Here is a 17,981-nt window from a genome sequence, read left to right as displayed (position 1 = left end):
TCTTTAAGTTTGCCTTATAATTTACATTGAAGGACGTTTATCAACAAAACAATATTTACACGCGACCCGTTTTTTGTCTGTGCACACCTCATGTGAAGATAAACACAATAATCAAATTACAATTTACACACACAGCACCATTTTATTGTGCAATGCTAAAAACTTGTAAGTTCTTCTAATACAAGGTAAAATTACAAATGTAAGCATTAAAGTATTATTTGTAACGTTAAATTGTTCATAATTTTTTTGAATTATGAGAAATATATAATAATAATATGTTAATTTCACTCATGAGCTCGCCCTAACTTCTGGTGCAATGAAAAACATCAAAATACTGTGAAGGCTTAGTTTCTCGGGTGTCCAGGATCTTCGTAAGCCGTCTAGTATCAGCCCAAGCTTCAGGTCTTCAGGCAACTTACGCGAATAAATCTCGCCTTCAAAAACGATCGAATCTATGTTTTTATTATAAAAATCTCATTGATGACTATTCGTATGTAATTTTTGGAGATATTTAAATTAAATCAAACAGTCACAGTAATATTACTCTAAAAACAACATTATCTATAAGTTGTCTGTAAGTGTCATCAGTAAATCGTTAAAAACAATTACGTACAATTTGAATTGTTGGAATAGACGACATAAAAACTTTTTTTTTCTTGTTTCCCTCCAAAACAATATCATTGACCAAACAAATAATCACAAGTCAGTATCACGAGTATATGTATACCTCATCACACTGCAAATCGAATAGTCTATTAGAGTAGATAGATAGATAGTCTATTACTAGTAGTCTAATAGAGTCTATACATGGAACATGGCTTATTCAATAGAACTAGTCTATTCAATAGTCCTTACAACATTAATGCCATCACCCATTACAAATCATGAGTTTGAAGTGTCAATAGTACTATCCTATTCTAGAACCCTGAGAGCATAAATGTCTAGGCAGCGGCTTGGCTCTGCCCCTGGAATTGCTGACGTCCATGAGCGACGGTGACCACTTACCATCAGGTGGGCCGTATGCTCGTTTGCCTTTGATTAAATTGAATCCCACAATTACGTCGAAAAGAAATACTGGTGGTGGGACTTTTCGGAGTCCGCACGGGTAGGTACCACCACCCTGCCTCTTTCAGCCGTGAAGCAGTAATGAGTTTCGGTTTAAAGGTTGGGGCAGCCTTTGTAACTATACTGAGACCTTAGAACTTATATCTTAAGGTAGGTGGCGGCATTTACGTTGTAGATGTTTATGAGCTCCGGTAACCGCTTAGCATCAGGTGGGCCGTGAGCTCGTCTACCCACCAAAGTAATTAAAAAAATTGCCAAATTCTAATATCACACCGCGAGCGATCGCATCTTGACCCACCGGCTTATGTATGTTGCTAATCGGAGAAACTCATTAAAATGAAAGATGATCGCATGTGTCATAAAACAATTGTACATTGGCTTATTGTAAAGAAACGGATACTGTGATAACAGTGAGATAGAATGCCATGATGATAATGGATGACTGATACGGCAAAGTGTTTTTTCATACTGTGTGACTCACGAATTATGTGTATTAGCATTGACTACTAGACTCACTTTTACATTATTTTTTTGCTAATGCCGTCAACCATATAAACATTGGTCCATATTGGCCAAACCTGATAGCTCCACTCACCGGCATGCCTATTTATGAATCATTAGAGACTTGAAAATAGAAACAGGTAGATAGTAATTGTGCAAGCCGTTAGAGACTAGAGTTTTCAAACTAGACACGATCTTCAGAGATGAATCAGACGAATTCAGAAGTTGATAACTCTTAAGTAGTACCATAGATCTAGGTAACATCTCTAATGCACTCTCGGACGTTGGTAATTCCCCTTGTAGGGGACAAGCCTTTTCCTTGAGTCAACAATTGCGTTGTTCACGGAAAAAGGGCTTTATATCTGACGATGATATGATCGTTCTCGTTATTTTACGACAGAAATTCTAGAATTGTTTAGAAAATTTGTGCGTTACGTCACGATGCGAACGAAAAAATACTACGTTAAAAACATATTAAGAGGCAAATTAATATTCATTTACGCTGATGTAAAATCTTGTTTTTAAAATTACGATCTTGGGGATTGAATTTGTTACTTAGATTGTTATTTTGTGGCACTTATTTAATAATTAGATGTTTTACTAAAGAATAATATATATTTTTAAAACAAATTCGATTCAATAGCATCGATTCCATTCCAATACATTGATACTTGACCAGTCTCTAAATTTAAGCTCCGTTTTTGTTCCATTGAACTACAGCGGGCTCAATAAGACCTAATTTCGCACCCGGAATTACTGTAGAAGAAATTATTTTTTCTCATAACCATCCATTTCTCATAACCAATATAAAACAAGGAATAGAATACATAGTTGATTAATATAATTTACGAGAATATGGATATCAAAAGAGATCACTGAGCTAATAACTGATAGAGAAGGACGATTGAAACGTGTAAGTGAATAATCGTATAAGTCTATGTTTACATGGTCAGGCGTTTCTGCACATACATAGCCCATTTCCGATAAGTATAGATAAGCAGTGAATGAACCAGAAAAACTGTATTATTTATGTTCATTTTTTTTGCGGGTAGTTGGTTTTAAGTCTTAATTTTAACAAAATCAAAATTCACTACGTATGTCGTATATTCAATAGGAACCCAAGAAACAGTATATTCTTTTGTAAATTTCACTGAACTGTGTAGATGATGCATACGTTCTACGTATTAATCAGGACTATGAGTCCCTTGACCCCAACTCGTCATATAATACACTGCGTAACGCAATCAATACTTTTTTTTAAATAATATCAAGGGGTGAAAGGCTATTCGGTTTAAGAGATGTCGCTTGATATGCAACATTAATTTTTGTATTATGATTAAAGGTGCGTTTTATTTGATATTAGCATCAACAGTTCGATGTTTTAATTGAACCTCAATTAAGTTTACGCCATATAAATTGCCGAAGAAGTTTTTTTTCTAAATTTGAAACTTAAAATAGCTCTTGTGTAAATTCGCAAAAAAATCGCTTATACCAAATAGCCTAATGTACTAATTCATTTAAAAAAAATGAATCATTGCATTCTATGTCGTATTTTATGCTCTCTTATTTTGTTTGTGGCCTAATTATGTCACAACAGGAACCCGTACGAGTCATTCTCACCGTACTGACTATGGTAAATCTGCCGCAAAGTTACAGTATGACGTCTATCATAGACTTAAATTTGCAACTAAGACCTTAATTTGGAAACCGGCATAAATATACAAAGTGCTGTTGGTCATCATTTCTTAATAAACACACACACACACACATACACACACACACACACACACCCATATACATACACACACACACACTCACCCACACACACACACCCATACACACACACACACACACCCATACACACACACACACACCCATACACACACACACACACACACACACACATACACACATACACACACACACACACACACATACACACACACACACATACACACACACACACATACACACACACACTAACGATTTTAACTGTTTATTATTCATATTATTTACATTACGCATACATATTTCATAACAGGATATAATACGTTTAGACATGTATGTAAAAATAAACAAAATGAAAGACTGTGTTCGCTCTAACTTGCTTAAAAGCCGCCGGCGAGAACAACATAATATGTATAAAATAATAGATAAGTTCAAAGAATTTGAATTACGTAACGTGTCTACTTAGCTAATACAAGTAAATTCTTGTATTTAGTGCTTTACAGTGGCAACATCTATATCATTTGAATTGGATCTGTTTCAAACATCTTGAGTTATGCATATTGCTTGTAAACGCCCAGACGTTTACTTGTCATTTAAAATTGTGGGCAACATACCTATATATTATGATATAAGTAATGATAACTATTTGAGGCCTGCGGGCTCGTACCGGTCCGTGCCTATTTCTGTAGAGTATTTGGTTGTCATACTTTCATTATTCACTGAAATTGATTCTTACTGGTGGTAGGATCTCTTGTGAGTCCGCACGGGTAGGTATCACCACCCTGTTTATTTCTGCCGTGAAGCAGTAATGCGTTTTGGTTTCAAGGACGCCGCAGCCGTTATAACTTTACTGAGACCTTAGAACTTATATCTCAAGGTGGGTGGCGCATTAGCGTTGTAGATGTCTATGGACTTCAGTAACCACTTAACACCAAGTGAGCTGTGAGCTCGTCCACCCATCGAAGCCATAAAAAAACGCTAGGATGTTGGCTGTCATGTGCTGTGTGTACGTACATCGGTTATACATTTCAATGATTGCTTTAGTTTGTAGATTAACAGCAATGCAATAGTTAGGCTCATTTGCGAAAATAGCGAAGCCAAGCGTTTCGATTTCATCGAAAAATCTATACACAGGTCTTTTATTTATTTATATACTAGCTGATCCGGCAGACTTCGTAGTTCCTCTATCGAGAAGTAAATGACCTAAGCTTGTGTTTATACACTTGTAGCTGTATTTTATAATAAACATAAAACAAACAAAAGGAATCCGCCGACGGGGGACAAAGGAAAAACAAAATTGTGATTTTTATTTAATTCCGAGCATTTTCCTATTTATCTACCTTTTAGCCATTCTCTGGACTTCCACAAATAATTCAAGAACAAAATTAGCCAAATCGGTGCAGTCGTTCTCGAGTTTTAGCGAGACTTACGAACAGCAATGCATTGTTAGATTCAATTTTATACACAAAAGTGCAGTGATGGACCTGATGTTTAAGGCACTTTCTACCAATCAACCGAGGGTGGTGTAGAGAAAAAATAAGAATTATAAAAATAGCATGGTTAAATTTTAATCCAACTTCCAGTCTTACCATGTAACAGCTAATGAAAAACGTAAAAATGAACAGTGGATTATGGGTCAAGATAATCTTACTCGCTGTCGCGTGCAAAACATATTTTCATTGATATAAGTTGAAGTGATCGTTTTTTTGTATGCATCATCGTCTCGTGTCGGAAAGTCGTGACGTCACACCAATTGTCTTTATGCGCACATTTAGGACGTATCGATTTTGAGCCGTTTGTAAACAGGATGACACAACGAAACAAGTTGGCAGACATTATGGCGCATACCAGGGAAATAAGAATTGAAGTTTTATCTTCGTAATTGGAACACGCTCTCATTTTTTGGCTTGAGTCATGTTGGAGTAATAAATAATTTCGTTGTTAAGTGCTTGTATTATTTTTTTATGCAGTTCATTTTTTTTTTTTTCTTAGCTGGGTGGACGAGCTCACAGCCCACCTGGTGCTAACTGGTCAGTGGAGCCCATAGACATCTACCACTTAAATCCGCCACCCACCTTGAGATATAAGTTCTAAGGTCTCGATATAGTTACAACGGCTACCCCACCTTTCAAACCCAAACGCATTGCTGCTTCACGGCAGAAATAAGCGTGGTGGTGGTACCTACCCGTGCGGACTCACAAGGGGTGCTACCAACAAGTTGGTAAAAGCTTTTTAAATTAGTGAAAGTTTACTACCACGAACGAGATATGTCTTGGCTTCGTGTATACCTAAATATCGTAATGTTTGCCGTATTGCCGTACTGTTGTTCATTTTGTTTGCCGTGTGGGTGGAACATTTCAACCTTGAGATGACTTGATGTATTATTACGAAGTCGTAAGTGAATAACGGTCCATCAAACACGAGGTCGTGGTTTTGAATACAATATTTTAATAAAAATTCATCGTATCAAAACGATAATGGACTGTGGTTGGTGTGGTGTATATCGTGTCATTGACATGAGCAACTGTCATTTTAGTTATTTTTCCTTTTCATATCCATTATTAGTGTAGTAGTTTTATAAAGCTTATTGATCATGGTTAGGGCCTTTATCTTCTATCTATAAAATTTTCAGAGCCAAAAGTTTTTTCGGTTGTACTTTGCGATGTAATATGAATATGTAAAGGTATATAATGTTTCATTTTGTAGGAAATGACCTACGTAATACGATATGAGAGTTGCCCTTCAATTTACTAGAATTACATAGTTAAAAATAGCAATTGCTAGCATAAATGCTAGTTGAAGCGGTGGGGCCCTTACAGGGGCCTCGGAGAGATTTATTCGTGTGTTAGGCTGCATGCATGATGATGCCGACCTAAACAGGTGGAGAAGATGCGTATACTAAAATTATAAGTAGGTTTTAATGGAAAATAAAATTTATTAAAGTCAAATAAAAACGTCACATCATATTTTAACGCCGAAAAAATCCTTTAAGTAGATAATTTATAGAAGGACCCAAATGTTTATCAGAAGAATTAGCCTTATAATTTTGGGGTTCCACAATCTGCTAGTATTTTTACACAGACACGAACACAAGCAATCCGAGTATTATCAGTTGTTCAGAAAGAATGAACATTGACATCGTTAGTGACAATATTATGAATAAAACCATTAATTAAATATGCGTCATAATTAATGTATTTCTAATCAGTATGCTAAGTATTGGATTGATTATAAGTTCAACAACTCTATGTCTGTGACTCTTGTAAGTCTGAAAGTGGTATGCTTGCGTGTGTGACAAAGGTTTCGACACTCTGCCTTACTATTATGGAGGTTAGAAGTAAAGAGCTTTTAAACCATAGACACAGCCCACTGAGTTTCTCGCCGGATCTTCTCAGTGGGTCGCGTTTCCGATCCGGTGGTAGATTCTGCGAAGCATTGTCCTTGCTAGGGCCAGTATTAGCAGCACTCCGATTTGAGCTCCGTGAGCTCACCTACACGTCAAGGAGAAGCTGAAATAGCCTCTCAAGGCAATCAGCATAGGTAGGAAAAAACGAAAAAAAGCCATCTCCGTGTATTAAAATGTCCTCACTGAAAGAGAACCAATTAAGATGGCGCCGTATTAGAAAAAAATAAGGATTTTAAAAACATATCCATAAACTATCACACCACTTCAATCAAGCACACTTCGCTCTGCTTAAAACTGCTATAACCATATAATTTCCACTTCCTACACTAGAGCTATTTCGGAGAGTCTTCCAACAATAACCTGTTTACATGTAGACACTTTTTCCACTTGTTTCCTATTAAATATGATGTTTTTACCTCTACCCTAAGTATGGATACTTACTATGCAGAAAAGATACAACCAAACAATTTTGTTTATTGTTAAGCTCTATCCACAGTGCAAACGAATTCTCGGTAATCTGATGATTATGCTTTGATCATTGTTGAAATTCGTGAGGGTTTTTATATCCTTGTAAGTTTTGCGTTAATTTAATTTTTCCAATTCAAATATCAGTTACTGGAAACCCATATTATTATATTGGTACGACTTTGACTGAAAGACGTTTACCTGTATTAATTAAATCCTGTCAATATCGCTAACCGTTAAAAATATTCGTTGCTTGTATATTTTCTGCATATTTTATGTTCACTTCCGATATCACATAGCACGCTATGAATGTTGTCACATTAACTATACGGATGTAAGAATAATGGTTTTTTATCACACAGATCAGAATCAAGGCGGACCGTACCCTCAGGGCGGGGCGTACCCGCAAGGTGGACCGTACCCGCAAGGTGGACCATACCCACAGGGTGGAGGCTACCCGCAAGGTGGAGCTTACCCTCCAGGAGGAGCGTATCCCCCGGGTGGAGCATACCCGCAGGGCGGATATGCGTCCCCTCAGCCTGGCTTCCAACCTGCATATGGCGGCGCTGGTTACGGTGAAGTAAGCATACTCCATTACACTATCATCAGTATGAAACAATGCCAAAGGCAACTTGGTTTTAACTGAAGATTGGCTAAAAATGAAACGTGATGATAAACTTAGGACCTGGTTGAATATGATCACCGTCAATCTTTGGCATCGACAATGTCTGTCGACAACCGCTGACCTTTGAAACTTCGGTTCTAAAAAGAGCAAAATGTAAAATATCAAAATCATTTATTAACAAGAAGTTTTTAAATTTATTTGTCGCGAGATCGGGGATGGGCAGCCGTTGCACTATAGAACTGAGACTTAGAGAACTCATATCGCAACTTTGGTAGTAGCGTATACGTTGTTGTCTATCTATTTCCGCTAACCAACTAAACACTTAACGCCTTAAGGTACCTACGCGTCCATTGGGCCCGCGCTGGACCCACCGCACGCACGACTCGCAACGTATTTTATTTTGCTTTGTATGATTTCACTTAGTGGCCTGCGTCCACTATCCGCGCCGCCTGCACCGAGCGCCGTCTTTTATGTGCAAAAAATACAAAGCAAAATTGTGTGTGTGTGCAAGTCACACACGGTAAAAGTGAAACTTATAAATAAGACATACTGACTATCCCACTACACAGGAGCATACATATGGGCAATGTTTAGTAGACGATAGTGGGGATACTACGAAGAGTCGCACAAAGAGGAGATCGAGAACGTCTAATGTGTTCTATCTATACATTTATGTGTTTGTGTCTCTATGGACTTATTTTTTCGTTTCATCGAGTTTGAAAGCACAACGATTCTAAAGAAGTTTCACTTCAAAAAATAAAATCCGTTGCGTGCTGTGCGTCCGACGCGGGCCAATGGACGCGTACCTTTAACGTTTCATAAGGCATTTGACAAAATCACAATCCCGTCCGAACGTAGCCGGAATAACCCCTTAGGCTACCCATCAGCGATCAGCTATGGAAAATAAAAAAGTTAATAACAACCAAATTAGCCATAATTGTGGCATAAATATATAGAATGGGCTATCAATGGTGTTATTGTTTTATTCCAGCCGGGCTATATCCCACCGAACGACTCAGTCGGCGAAGATGGCGAAGTCAAGGGTTTCGATTTCACTGAAAAATCTATACGCAGGGCTTTCATCCGAAAGGTTTGTTCTGTTTAATCTTTTATTTATTTATATTTTCAACTTTTTGCACAAACTACAGTGGCAGACTTAATACCTTATGTATTCTCTATCAGTCAACCAAAACTGGTTGTGGTAGGTGCATTCCTCTTTGAGAAATAAGAGAAAAATAATAATTATAAAAATATGATGTACACACACAAATATTAAACACACACCGTTTTATATACAGTATACATAAATATACATAACATATGTATATATGCGCATATATTATATATTAGAATAATAATCAAAAATATACACACATATATGTACATATTCTTATACATACATATGAAATCATATACATATTTATCAGACAGAAAAAAAAATGTAAAAATACTCTAGTCCTGCATTAACTATATTTATTTATTACTTAAGTTAGTAGTGATACCAATCTAATATTTAAGACCACGAAAATATGTCTTTTGTTTGGTATGCCAGGCTGCCAAGTTCGGAGATTATGTTTGAACGGTGCATGTGTTTTTAACATGTGTATCTAACAAGCCAAATCGTAGAATAGCTTCATAGGTGTCAATGACGGGCGAGAAAGTCAAACACTGTTGTCAATGAAAACAAAAACTAGAGTTGGTTTTTTTTGCAAAGATATCTACAGGATAGTACGGTGAGGTCTTTGTACATCTAAGAAACGGTTAAATATTTTACCTAACACTGTAGTAACATCTAGATATTCCTTTTTTTGTAGGTGTACGCGATCCTGATGTGTCAGCTGATGGTGACGATGGGTTTCATCGCTCTGTTCCTGTACCACCGACCGACCAAAGTCTGGGTGGCCCAAAATCCCTTCATGTTGTGAGTATTCATTTAATTCCGAAACTTGTTTAGATAAAAATACACAAGTTCAGTTCCAGGGATGCTATAAATAAATATTCCTCAGACTTAATGGTTTATAACGGTATCTAGACCTAGACTAATAGAGGACTAATGGGACTAATAGTCCTCTAGATAGATAAAAATCCTTAGAGGACTAATAGTCCTCTAGATACAGTCAATCCTTCCAGTCCTAGTAAGCAGACGAGCGTGCGGCTCACCTAATGGTGAGTAGTTACCGTCGCCCATGGACTTCAGCAATGCCAGGGGCAGAGCTAAGCCGTTGCCTACCGTAGAGTACTCTCCACAAGCTTCGTTTGAGAAGGACATGTCATAGCGCTCGGGAAATACTGATGGATGATAATTCTCTATCTTCCTCTCATATCAGTAGTACCCTCTGGCATAAACATATTTGTGGCAAAAAAAAATTTATTATTGGATGGGTGGGCGAGCTCGCAACCCGCCTAGTGTTAAGTGGTTACTGGAGCCCATAGACATCTACAACGTAAATGCGCCACCCACCTTGAGATATAAGTTCTAAGATCTCAGTATAGTTACAACGGCTGCCCCACCCTTCAAATCGAAACGCATTACTGCTTCACGGCAGAAATAGGCAGGGTGGTGGTACCTACCCGTGCGGAATCACAAAAGGTCCTACCACCAGTAATTACGCAAATTATAATTTTGCGGGTTTGATTTTTATTACACGATGTTATTCTTTCACCGGGGAAGTCAATCGTGAACATTTGTTGAGTACGTATGTCATTAGAAAAATTGGTACCCGCCTGGGATTCGAACACCGGTGCGTCGCTCAACACGAATGCACCGGACGTCCTATCCTTTAGGCCACGACGACTTCAAAACTGTTTTCAAAATTGTTCAACAAAATTGTTCTGTTGCAGCTGGGTGGCCTTCATAGTGCTGATAGTCTGTCTCATCGCGATGGCGTGCTGTCCCGACGTGAGACGCAAAGCTCCGACGAACTTCATATTCCTGGCCATCTTCACGGCAGCGCAGAGCTTCCTGCTCGGGATTAGCGCAAGCGTCTACGAAGCGGATGCGGTCAGTGTGCATGCTATTTACCTAAAAAGAAACGGTCATCTGCCCATTTATTGACCAGAAGATGGGCCACCGTCGGCAGGAAATTATAGCTCCAAGTACGAGAGGCACTGGTGTCGTGCGACCCGACTCTGACGATGTACCTTTTATTTTTCTAATGAAATACGTACTTAACGCGTGTTCACGAATATTATATTCGACCATAGTCTGACACTCAGATACGTTGAGCTTATACCATAGATAATACACATAAATTAGTTATAGATAAGCAACTCGAGCACTCAACAAAAATGCTTACGGGCGTCGGCCACTAGATGGCTTCGCTTCGATTAGTTCCTCATTGCTCCTGTAGATGGGAGTAACATATTACCTACCCTATATTTGTAATAAAGAATTTCGTAAATTTTCAGAAATCACAAATTGATCTTAAAATTTAATCAAATTGTCTATAACAAATAAAGACTTGTATGATTTATTATTTTTTTATTTTATGTATTTAGTTATACAATAATTCGATGCCTCCAATGAACACTACTCTAACTCAAAATTTTGAAATTTTCGTTTTTCACGCAATTCTCTTCACTATGTTAAAAGTATTACAATTAATCATTATTAATGGGGTTCGAAGCAAGAGTAAATCAGCTAGTTACACAAAAAACCATAAATATATCTGCAGTAATAAAGATTTTATCAAGTTTTTTCGCTTAAACGCTCCTCCAGTAAATATACGAATTCGGAGTTAGCGTAGTGTTCATTGGAGGCATCGAATTAAATTCCTTAACTTTAACAACATATAAGCTTAGGGGCATCCGCTACAAGATGTCGCTAGTTTGATCTGTGGCGGGTAGCCATCATATAACGCCGCAATAGATATTTGACAGATGCCTGAATCTCTCTTACTACATTTTCAAGATAAGCTTGCATATATATACAAGTTCCGAACAACAACAACATCTCCATAGTTAGGGCGACGCTGATATAGTCTCTCAAGGCTATCAGCTTAGGCAGGATATAAAAAAAAATATCCCCAAGCCTGCCCCAAAGATCCACCATCGCTTAAACATATCCAGGTCTATAGCGTGTCGGTGCTATCTGTTCCAGGTGCTGATGGCAGTTGGCATAACGGCGGCCGTGTGCCTGGGCCTGACTCTGTTCGCTCTGCAGACCAAGTGGGACTTCACCATGATGGGCGGCGTGCTGCTCTGCGCCACCATCGTCCTCCTTGTATTCGGTAACGTGGAAATGTTCACATTTTACACCTCATGCATTAGACGCCTTCAGCTCTAACGCTAGGAACAGGCTTAGGGAACCCTAATCTATGCATCAGCCCGGATCTCCTCAGTGGGTCAAGATTTCGATCGGTTGATAGCAGATTCATTCGCGAACCAGCTACTCTTGAGTTGTTATGTCTCCTTTGGAGGCGCTCGAGCAACTGTTAGCTAGTCCCGCTCCTCCTGGCTGAGCCTTTCCTCCCCACCTGTCTTGGCGAAACTGGAAAGGCCTTTAGGCCACCAGTAATCCCTCATTCATCAAAACAAATAATTCTTATTGCGGTGCTCACAACCCCAGCTAGGACTTCAGTGTCCAGGAGCAGTCTTGATCTTTCAGAAAGGAATAATTAACCAACCTAGGGTTAAATAAAACGGTCTTCTTAGATAAGCTAATTAATGTTATAGTGTGTTAAAATAGATTTAACGACAAACTGACGTCATTGTACAAAAAATTATGGACCTTATCCAAGTATGTTTGAAACTGATGGTACAGGCTGCATTGTGAGCCCGCACGGGCTCCAGCTGCCTACTTCTGCCGCAAACTCATTCGCTCAGAGTCGAAGGGCGGGATTGTCGTTGTACACAGTACAAGTAATTTATTTTTATCAATCGCCTCTTAAGCCCATCGTTTTAAAAGAATGTAAAAAAATCAGACAATACATCGAAAGTCAAGGTATCGGTTGGTCGTTAGTCGGTCGCTATGTTCCTATGACTCTCACAAAAAGCAGCCTACAGCTTCAAAGGTTGGACAGATTGTGGTGCTGATCCGATCTGGTCTCCGACAGCGCCCTGTACCTCACAACAACTATTTATATTCCAGGTATCGTGGCCATATTCGTGAAAGGTAAGGTCATAACGCTCGTGTACGCGTCCCTGGGCGCTCTCATATTCTCCATTTACCTCGTCTACGACACCCAGCTGATGATGGGGGGCAAGCACAAGTACAGCATCTCGCCCGAGGAGTACATCTTCGCGGCCCTCAACCTCTACTTGGACATCATCAACATATTCCTGTTCATTCTGACCATCATCGGAGCTTCAAGAGATTAGGCGTTTAGATTTCTACTCATGTTCCATTTGAGACGAGAGTATTATGTATTAAAACAACTTTTTTTTTTCTTTTTGATTTTCCATTGTTAAAGGTATTAATTAAACAAATACGATATTGTAATAGTGTTTTCGTTTACGCAGAAATATGACGATTACGTTGTGGTAAATAATTAAATATGTTTTTTTTTTATATTTTCACATTGAATTATTTTCTTTAATTTCGTATGGCTCGGATGTCTGTGCCTGCGAGTGAACAGCTGTCATGAGCCGCGGCCATTTTGTTTTTGTTCAAAGAGTATTTAATGTTGATTTATATTATGTTTGTTTCACTTTTATAACTAGTTGTGATGTTAATTGCATTTATAATGAGCAATAATCATCGCCTATCTACTTAACAAATAAATTAAGGATTTTTATTCAGATTTTTTTGGGTAATATCGGCAGTACAAGTAATCTGGTTTTGACACAGTGATACGTTACACAACACATATGTTACATTGTTAATGACACGGGCAATGATAGTGTTGAAACACACCTCCACGGTCATAACCTAGATACTAATATCAAAAAGACCACATTTAAAAAAAAAAAAATCAAATTTAGGTCTCAAATCAATTCGTAACTATAGTAATAAAAAACATTCCTACCTACTGATTACATTAACTCCTTATAAGACTGAATGTGGCTTATAATTCATCCTATAGTCACTAAAATTACGTTACAATCTTATAGTAACACAGTCATTATAGTGCCACAGTAGACTCCCGCCGCTAGGCCAAGAGCTCGATTCCCGCACAGTAAAAACATTCATATGCCAAAATATTGTTTGCTGTCTATGTATATATATATATATATTTATAAAGGAATATCAGTGTTTGTACAAGTACAGGAAATCCTAGTTTAGGGAAATGTTGTGACCTCGATTACAGCTGATAATTTCGGAACTGCCAAAAATTACCCAAAAAAATCACGAATAACCAGTTTCACTGTATTAATGTTGGAATAAACAAAATTTCAATATGCATTACGAATAACATTTAAGGTTGCTTCGAACTATATATAATATGATAATTATAATTATTAATGTTGTAGTTTAAAAACGATTTGTGTCTTTGAGAACAAACACTATGTAGATTGACTGAATTTATTAAATATGAAATGCTTGAGAAAATAGTTTTTTTAATAGTGTTTTTCGTAAAATAGCCACAGTTTCGAGTCAAACAAATACATAATAAAGATAATTAAATGCTTTATTAAAAACATTATCATAATATTCGTAATGAACTTCAAATGTTTAGTATAGCAGTATTACCACGTTTTAAGCCACGCTGTTTTTTTAAAATAAAACACGTTATGCTGTTAATATACACGTTTTGCGGTGGCAACCCTAGTGATAACAGTAGATATTAAGAAAAACACTCAAGTATTTTCAGACACTTCCAACACAGACGTTTGACATTTATAAAATTATTCATTGAGTTTGAAAGCGCAAAAAAATAATAATGCCGTTTTTTACATACACTGTTATGAATTAATAAGCGTTATAAAAATGTAGCAGCTCTTGTGGAATAAGCTTATTACTGTAGTACTATACTATAGTGACGTTAATATTAGTGTTCTAGAAATAATTAAAGTATACCAAACTCATTTACTGCGATCCGGTAATCACATTTCCGAAATTCGAACAAAAATATGATACGACCATTTAGTGATGATCCTTCGTGAGCACGCCTGCCTTACTCGAGACTATGGCGTCGTCGTAAGCGAACAACGGAATGAAACTACCTACAAACACATAAGTCCTATGTGATTACGTTAGCGAAGCGATGCTATAATCTATGACATTAATAATTTTCATTTTAGTTGTTACACAACAATATTAATTCTTAAAACGTTTATCGCTACAAAATGGAAACGAACATTATAAGAAATTCAAATATATTTTCTAGTCACATTTTCAAATTATTCTCATACGTGTACTTTTGATCAGAAATAAGTTGTATGTTTCGCTTCGCTTCGCATCTCATCGCATCGTATCATTCCATCATTCACATGGACAATTGAACAATTCCAAATTTTTCCAATCGTTTCACATCCTGCAAGCCGTTAACAGTATAAAAAACTACAGAATAAGATTGGAATTTGTGTGTATTTAATGTTAGTATTACTTATGTAGGTAATGACTAAGCAAAGTAAAGCGGAAAGAAGCTCGGCTGTAGTCATCTAAATTCAGCTTAATTAAACTTATTGTTAAGGTCTAATCTCGCGTATTGTAATCATGTTATGTCCGACGTATTATTTCCGTTTGCAATACTTACAGTTGTCGTGGTCACCGCCGAAATCGGCTCGGATATAATAATAATAACATGATAATAAAAAAATTCGAGATTAAAACGTAAAAGTAGTTATTAAATGTATAAGACTCGCGATGAAAATACTAAATTCAGCTTTTTATAGTATCGTGGGTCATACAAATGTATTTATTACGATAAGTAAACGGGTATGGGCTAACTTATAAGGTTCACATAGACAGGCTCGGAGAGCATCGGCCTGCTTTTTTATTTTCACACAGATCTAGAAAGAGCGCGCAATCGGAGCCGGTCGGCTACGCGAGCGAGAAAGAGCGCGCAATCGGAGCCGGTCGGTTACGCGAGCGAGAAAGAGCGCGCATTCGGAGCCGGTCGGCTATGCGAGCGAGAAAGGGCGCGCAATCGGAGCCGGTCGGCTCCTCTTATTATTTCACACGCAGCGCGTTCAAGCATTCTTGATGACAAAAAAGTATACATGCAAAAATAAACTTTACCACAATTACTCAAAGTCTGTTTCCAACGTGATAAAAATCTGCTCTCCTCTCCGAGCCGGTCTGTGTTAACGGACCCTAAGCCTCAAGAAATGGCAACATTATCGTCCTTGTCGCGCATGTGTGACGCAAACGGTAAACCTTCGATCAATAATACTACTAGATTCGCGATTAGCGCTTCAAAAACGGCCCGAAAAATAAGACCACAAATAAATTTGTGGTCTTATTTCAAATTAGTATGGTCCAATCATAGCCAACACTAAGACGTCAAAACGCTGCAATGCGCGTTCAAAAACTGAGTAAAAAACCACCGTAACACCAAGGTTTTGGAAGGAATATCTTTTTTTGGTAAATTTATATTATTAAGTGTTTTTCATAAAATAATAAACACAATTATATTGTAAATAAAACACAATTTACGAATATTGTAATTGTTTGGCCAATGTTTGCAACAAGGCACCAACTATTGTAACAAACATCATCTATTCTTGGACAGGGAATGCATAGAGTAGTTTTGTTATTTTATAATGTTATTTTTGTTTGTAGATTTCCTAGTAGCCCCTTGTCGCTGTGCACAATGGATATATATTGTCGCGAAAGAAAGAGGAGAAGAAATATAGAACCCTTATAAAAATTCTAGAATTGTTTAATGGTGGTGGCAAATCAATGCAAAAAAGTATTAAAAAAACTTTATATGTATGTGTAAATATTTTAAGCGTATATGCTGAAAAGGATTTGTTTTCTGGGGGAAACGAACACAGCCATAAAATAAGCCTAAATTAAACTGATTATAGAAAAAATCATTGATATAAGATTACATTATATTTGTAAAAAAGAAACCGCTCATATAAAAATGACTTCTAAAAGACAGCTTTATAACAAACTGAATCTGTTTAAAGGTAATTAAACCTACATTATTGTTTTAATTACTTCTGTATAAAGAATACGTGGAAAACATGTTTCGTGTTTCCTTTAATTTTTTTTTTTACTTTATACTATTTTATTTTTTATCACCTATTTGTTGTAATAGCGGCAATGTAAAATATTATCTACTACTTTTTTGAATCGGTCAAAAATAGTTGCGACCATACAAAACAAACCTAAAACAAATATGTATATTCTGCAACTCTATGTCTTTCAATACTTACTGTGTTCTGAGCATTGAAATGTAATACCAAGAACTACATCTAGTTCCACAATACAATAAGCACGAAATTTTAAACAAATATTTTTAACCTTATAAATTAGGCTTTAAGTATCATTTTAGAATAAATATTTTTGTACTGATGACTTTATGTTCAAGTGACATTTTAAATTTATTCCATAATATTCTTTTTCTGACGAAAGGACCTAATTACATATATTTTGCAATGGTAATTAAACTTTATGTTTAAGTGTTAAGGTTTATAATAAACTGAAGTCGTTAACATTATTAAACTTTTTTCTAAGAAATGAAGATGTTTTCGTGTCTGCAAACGTGGCCACTGGAGCGTCTTATTTTTGTTCCTGATCCTTAATCTAGTACTATTATTGATCGAAGCGGTAAACGCAGTTTATGTTCTACTTAATATTTATGATGGCGTATTATTCTTAAAATAAATCGTTTTTTTTTACGGCGCTGGTAATGTGTCGATGAGTGCGACAATTTTGCACTGAAAGCAATTTTGTCATTGAAAGTTCGGTACCGGTCACGTGCTGACTTCAGTTTCGCGCTAACTTACCGTTTATACATGTTCCCGTTGCATGAACAGTATCGACGCCGGTTGCGCTTAAAAAAAAATATATTTTTATAGGTACCTATATGTAATGTATGTAATCGAATGTATTCTCAAAGAAAAAAAAGTTTAATACTATTAAACCTTCGAGCTTTTGAAACAGTATCTTGACGCGATGCTTTTTACGTGGACGATATTAGGTATCAGAACTACTATTATATTATAATGCTAAGCTATTTGTCGTACCTACCTTTCAGAGTTCTAAACTATAAAGTTTCTAATTTCATATTTTCTTTAGTCTGTCTATGTGAAGTTTTCTTATTTTCTGTTTTTTAAAATTAAATGTAATACACAATA

At 36.9% G+C, this 17,981-nt stretch overlaps 1 protein-coding gene and 1 long non-coding RNA gene across 3 annotated transcripts in view; one reads left to right on the top strand and one right to left on the bottom strand.

Moving 5' to 3' along the window:
* The window catches only part of LOC149501991 (uncharacterized), a 25,029-nt gene extending 24,273 nt beyond the window's left edge, over positions 1 to 756 (bottom strand). The window contains exon 1 of the long non-coding RNA XR_016323766.1: positions 647 to 756. This is a non-coding gene — a long non-coding RNA (uncharacterized LOC149501991). The remainder of the gene's footprint in view (positions 1 to 646) is intronic.
* Positions 1 to 17,981, top strand: part of Grina (glutamate [NMDA] receptor-associated protein 1) — a 20,722-nt gene extending 2,741 nt beyond the window's left edge. For both annotated transcript variants that reach the window (XM_089730850.1, XM_028173391.2), the window contains 6 exons: positions 7,528 to 7,745; positions 8,782 to 8,880; positions 9,605 to 9,711; positions 10,632 to 10,791; positions 11,890 to 12,019; positions 12,880 to 17,981. In XM_089730850.1, the coding sequence (XP_089586976.1) occupies positions 7,528 to 7,745; positions 8,782 to 8,880; positions 9,605 to 9,711; positions 10,632 to 10,791; positions 11,890 to 12,019; positions 12,880 to 13,109 (944 nt within the window). In that variant the 3' untranslated portion in view covers positions 13,110 to 17,981. The remainder of the gene's footprint in view (positions 1 to 7,527; positions 7,746 to 8,781; positions 8,881 to 9,604; positions 9,712 to 10,631; positions 10,792 to 11,889; positions 12,020 to 12,879) is intronic.

The sequence above is a fragment of the Bombyx mandarina genome, chromosome 11 (assembly GCF_030267445.1).
Source record: "Bombyx mandarina strain Sakado chromosome 11, ASM3026744v2".
Lineage (NCBI taxonomy): Eukaryota > Metazoa > Arthropoda > Insecta > Lepidoptera > Bombycidae > Bombyx > Bombyx mandarina.
Note: the sequence above shows the minus strand (reverse complement) of the source record. Positions and strands in the feature narration are given on the sequence as shown.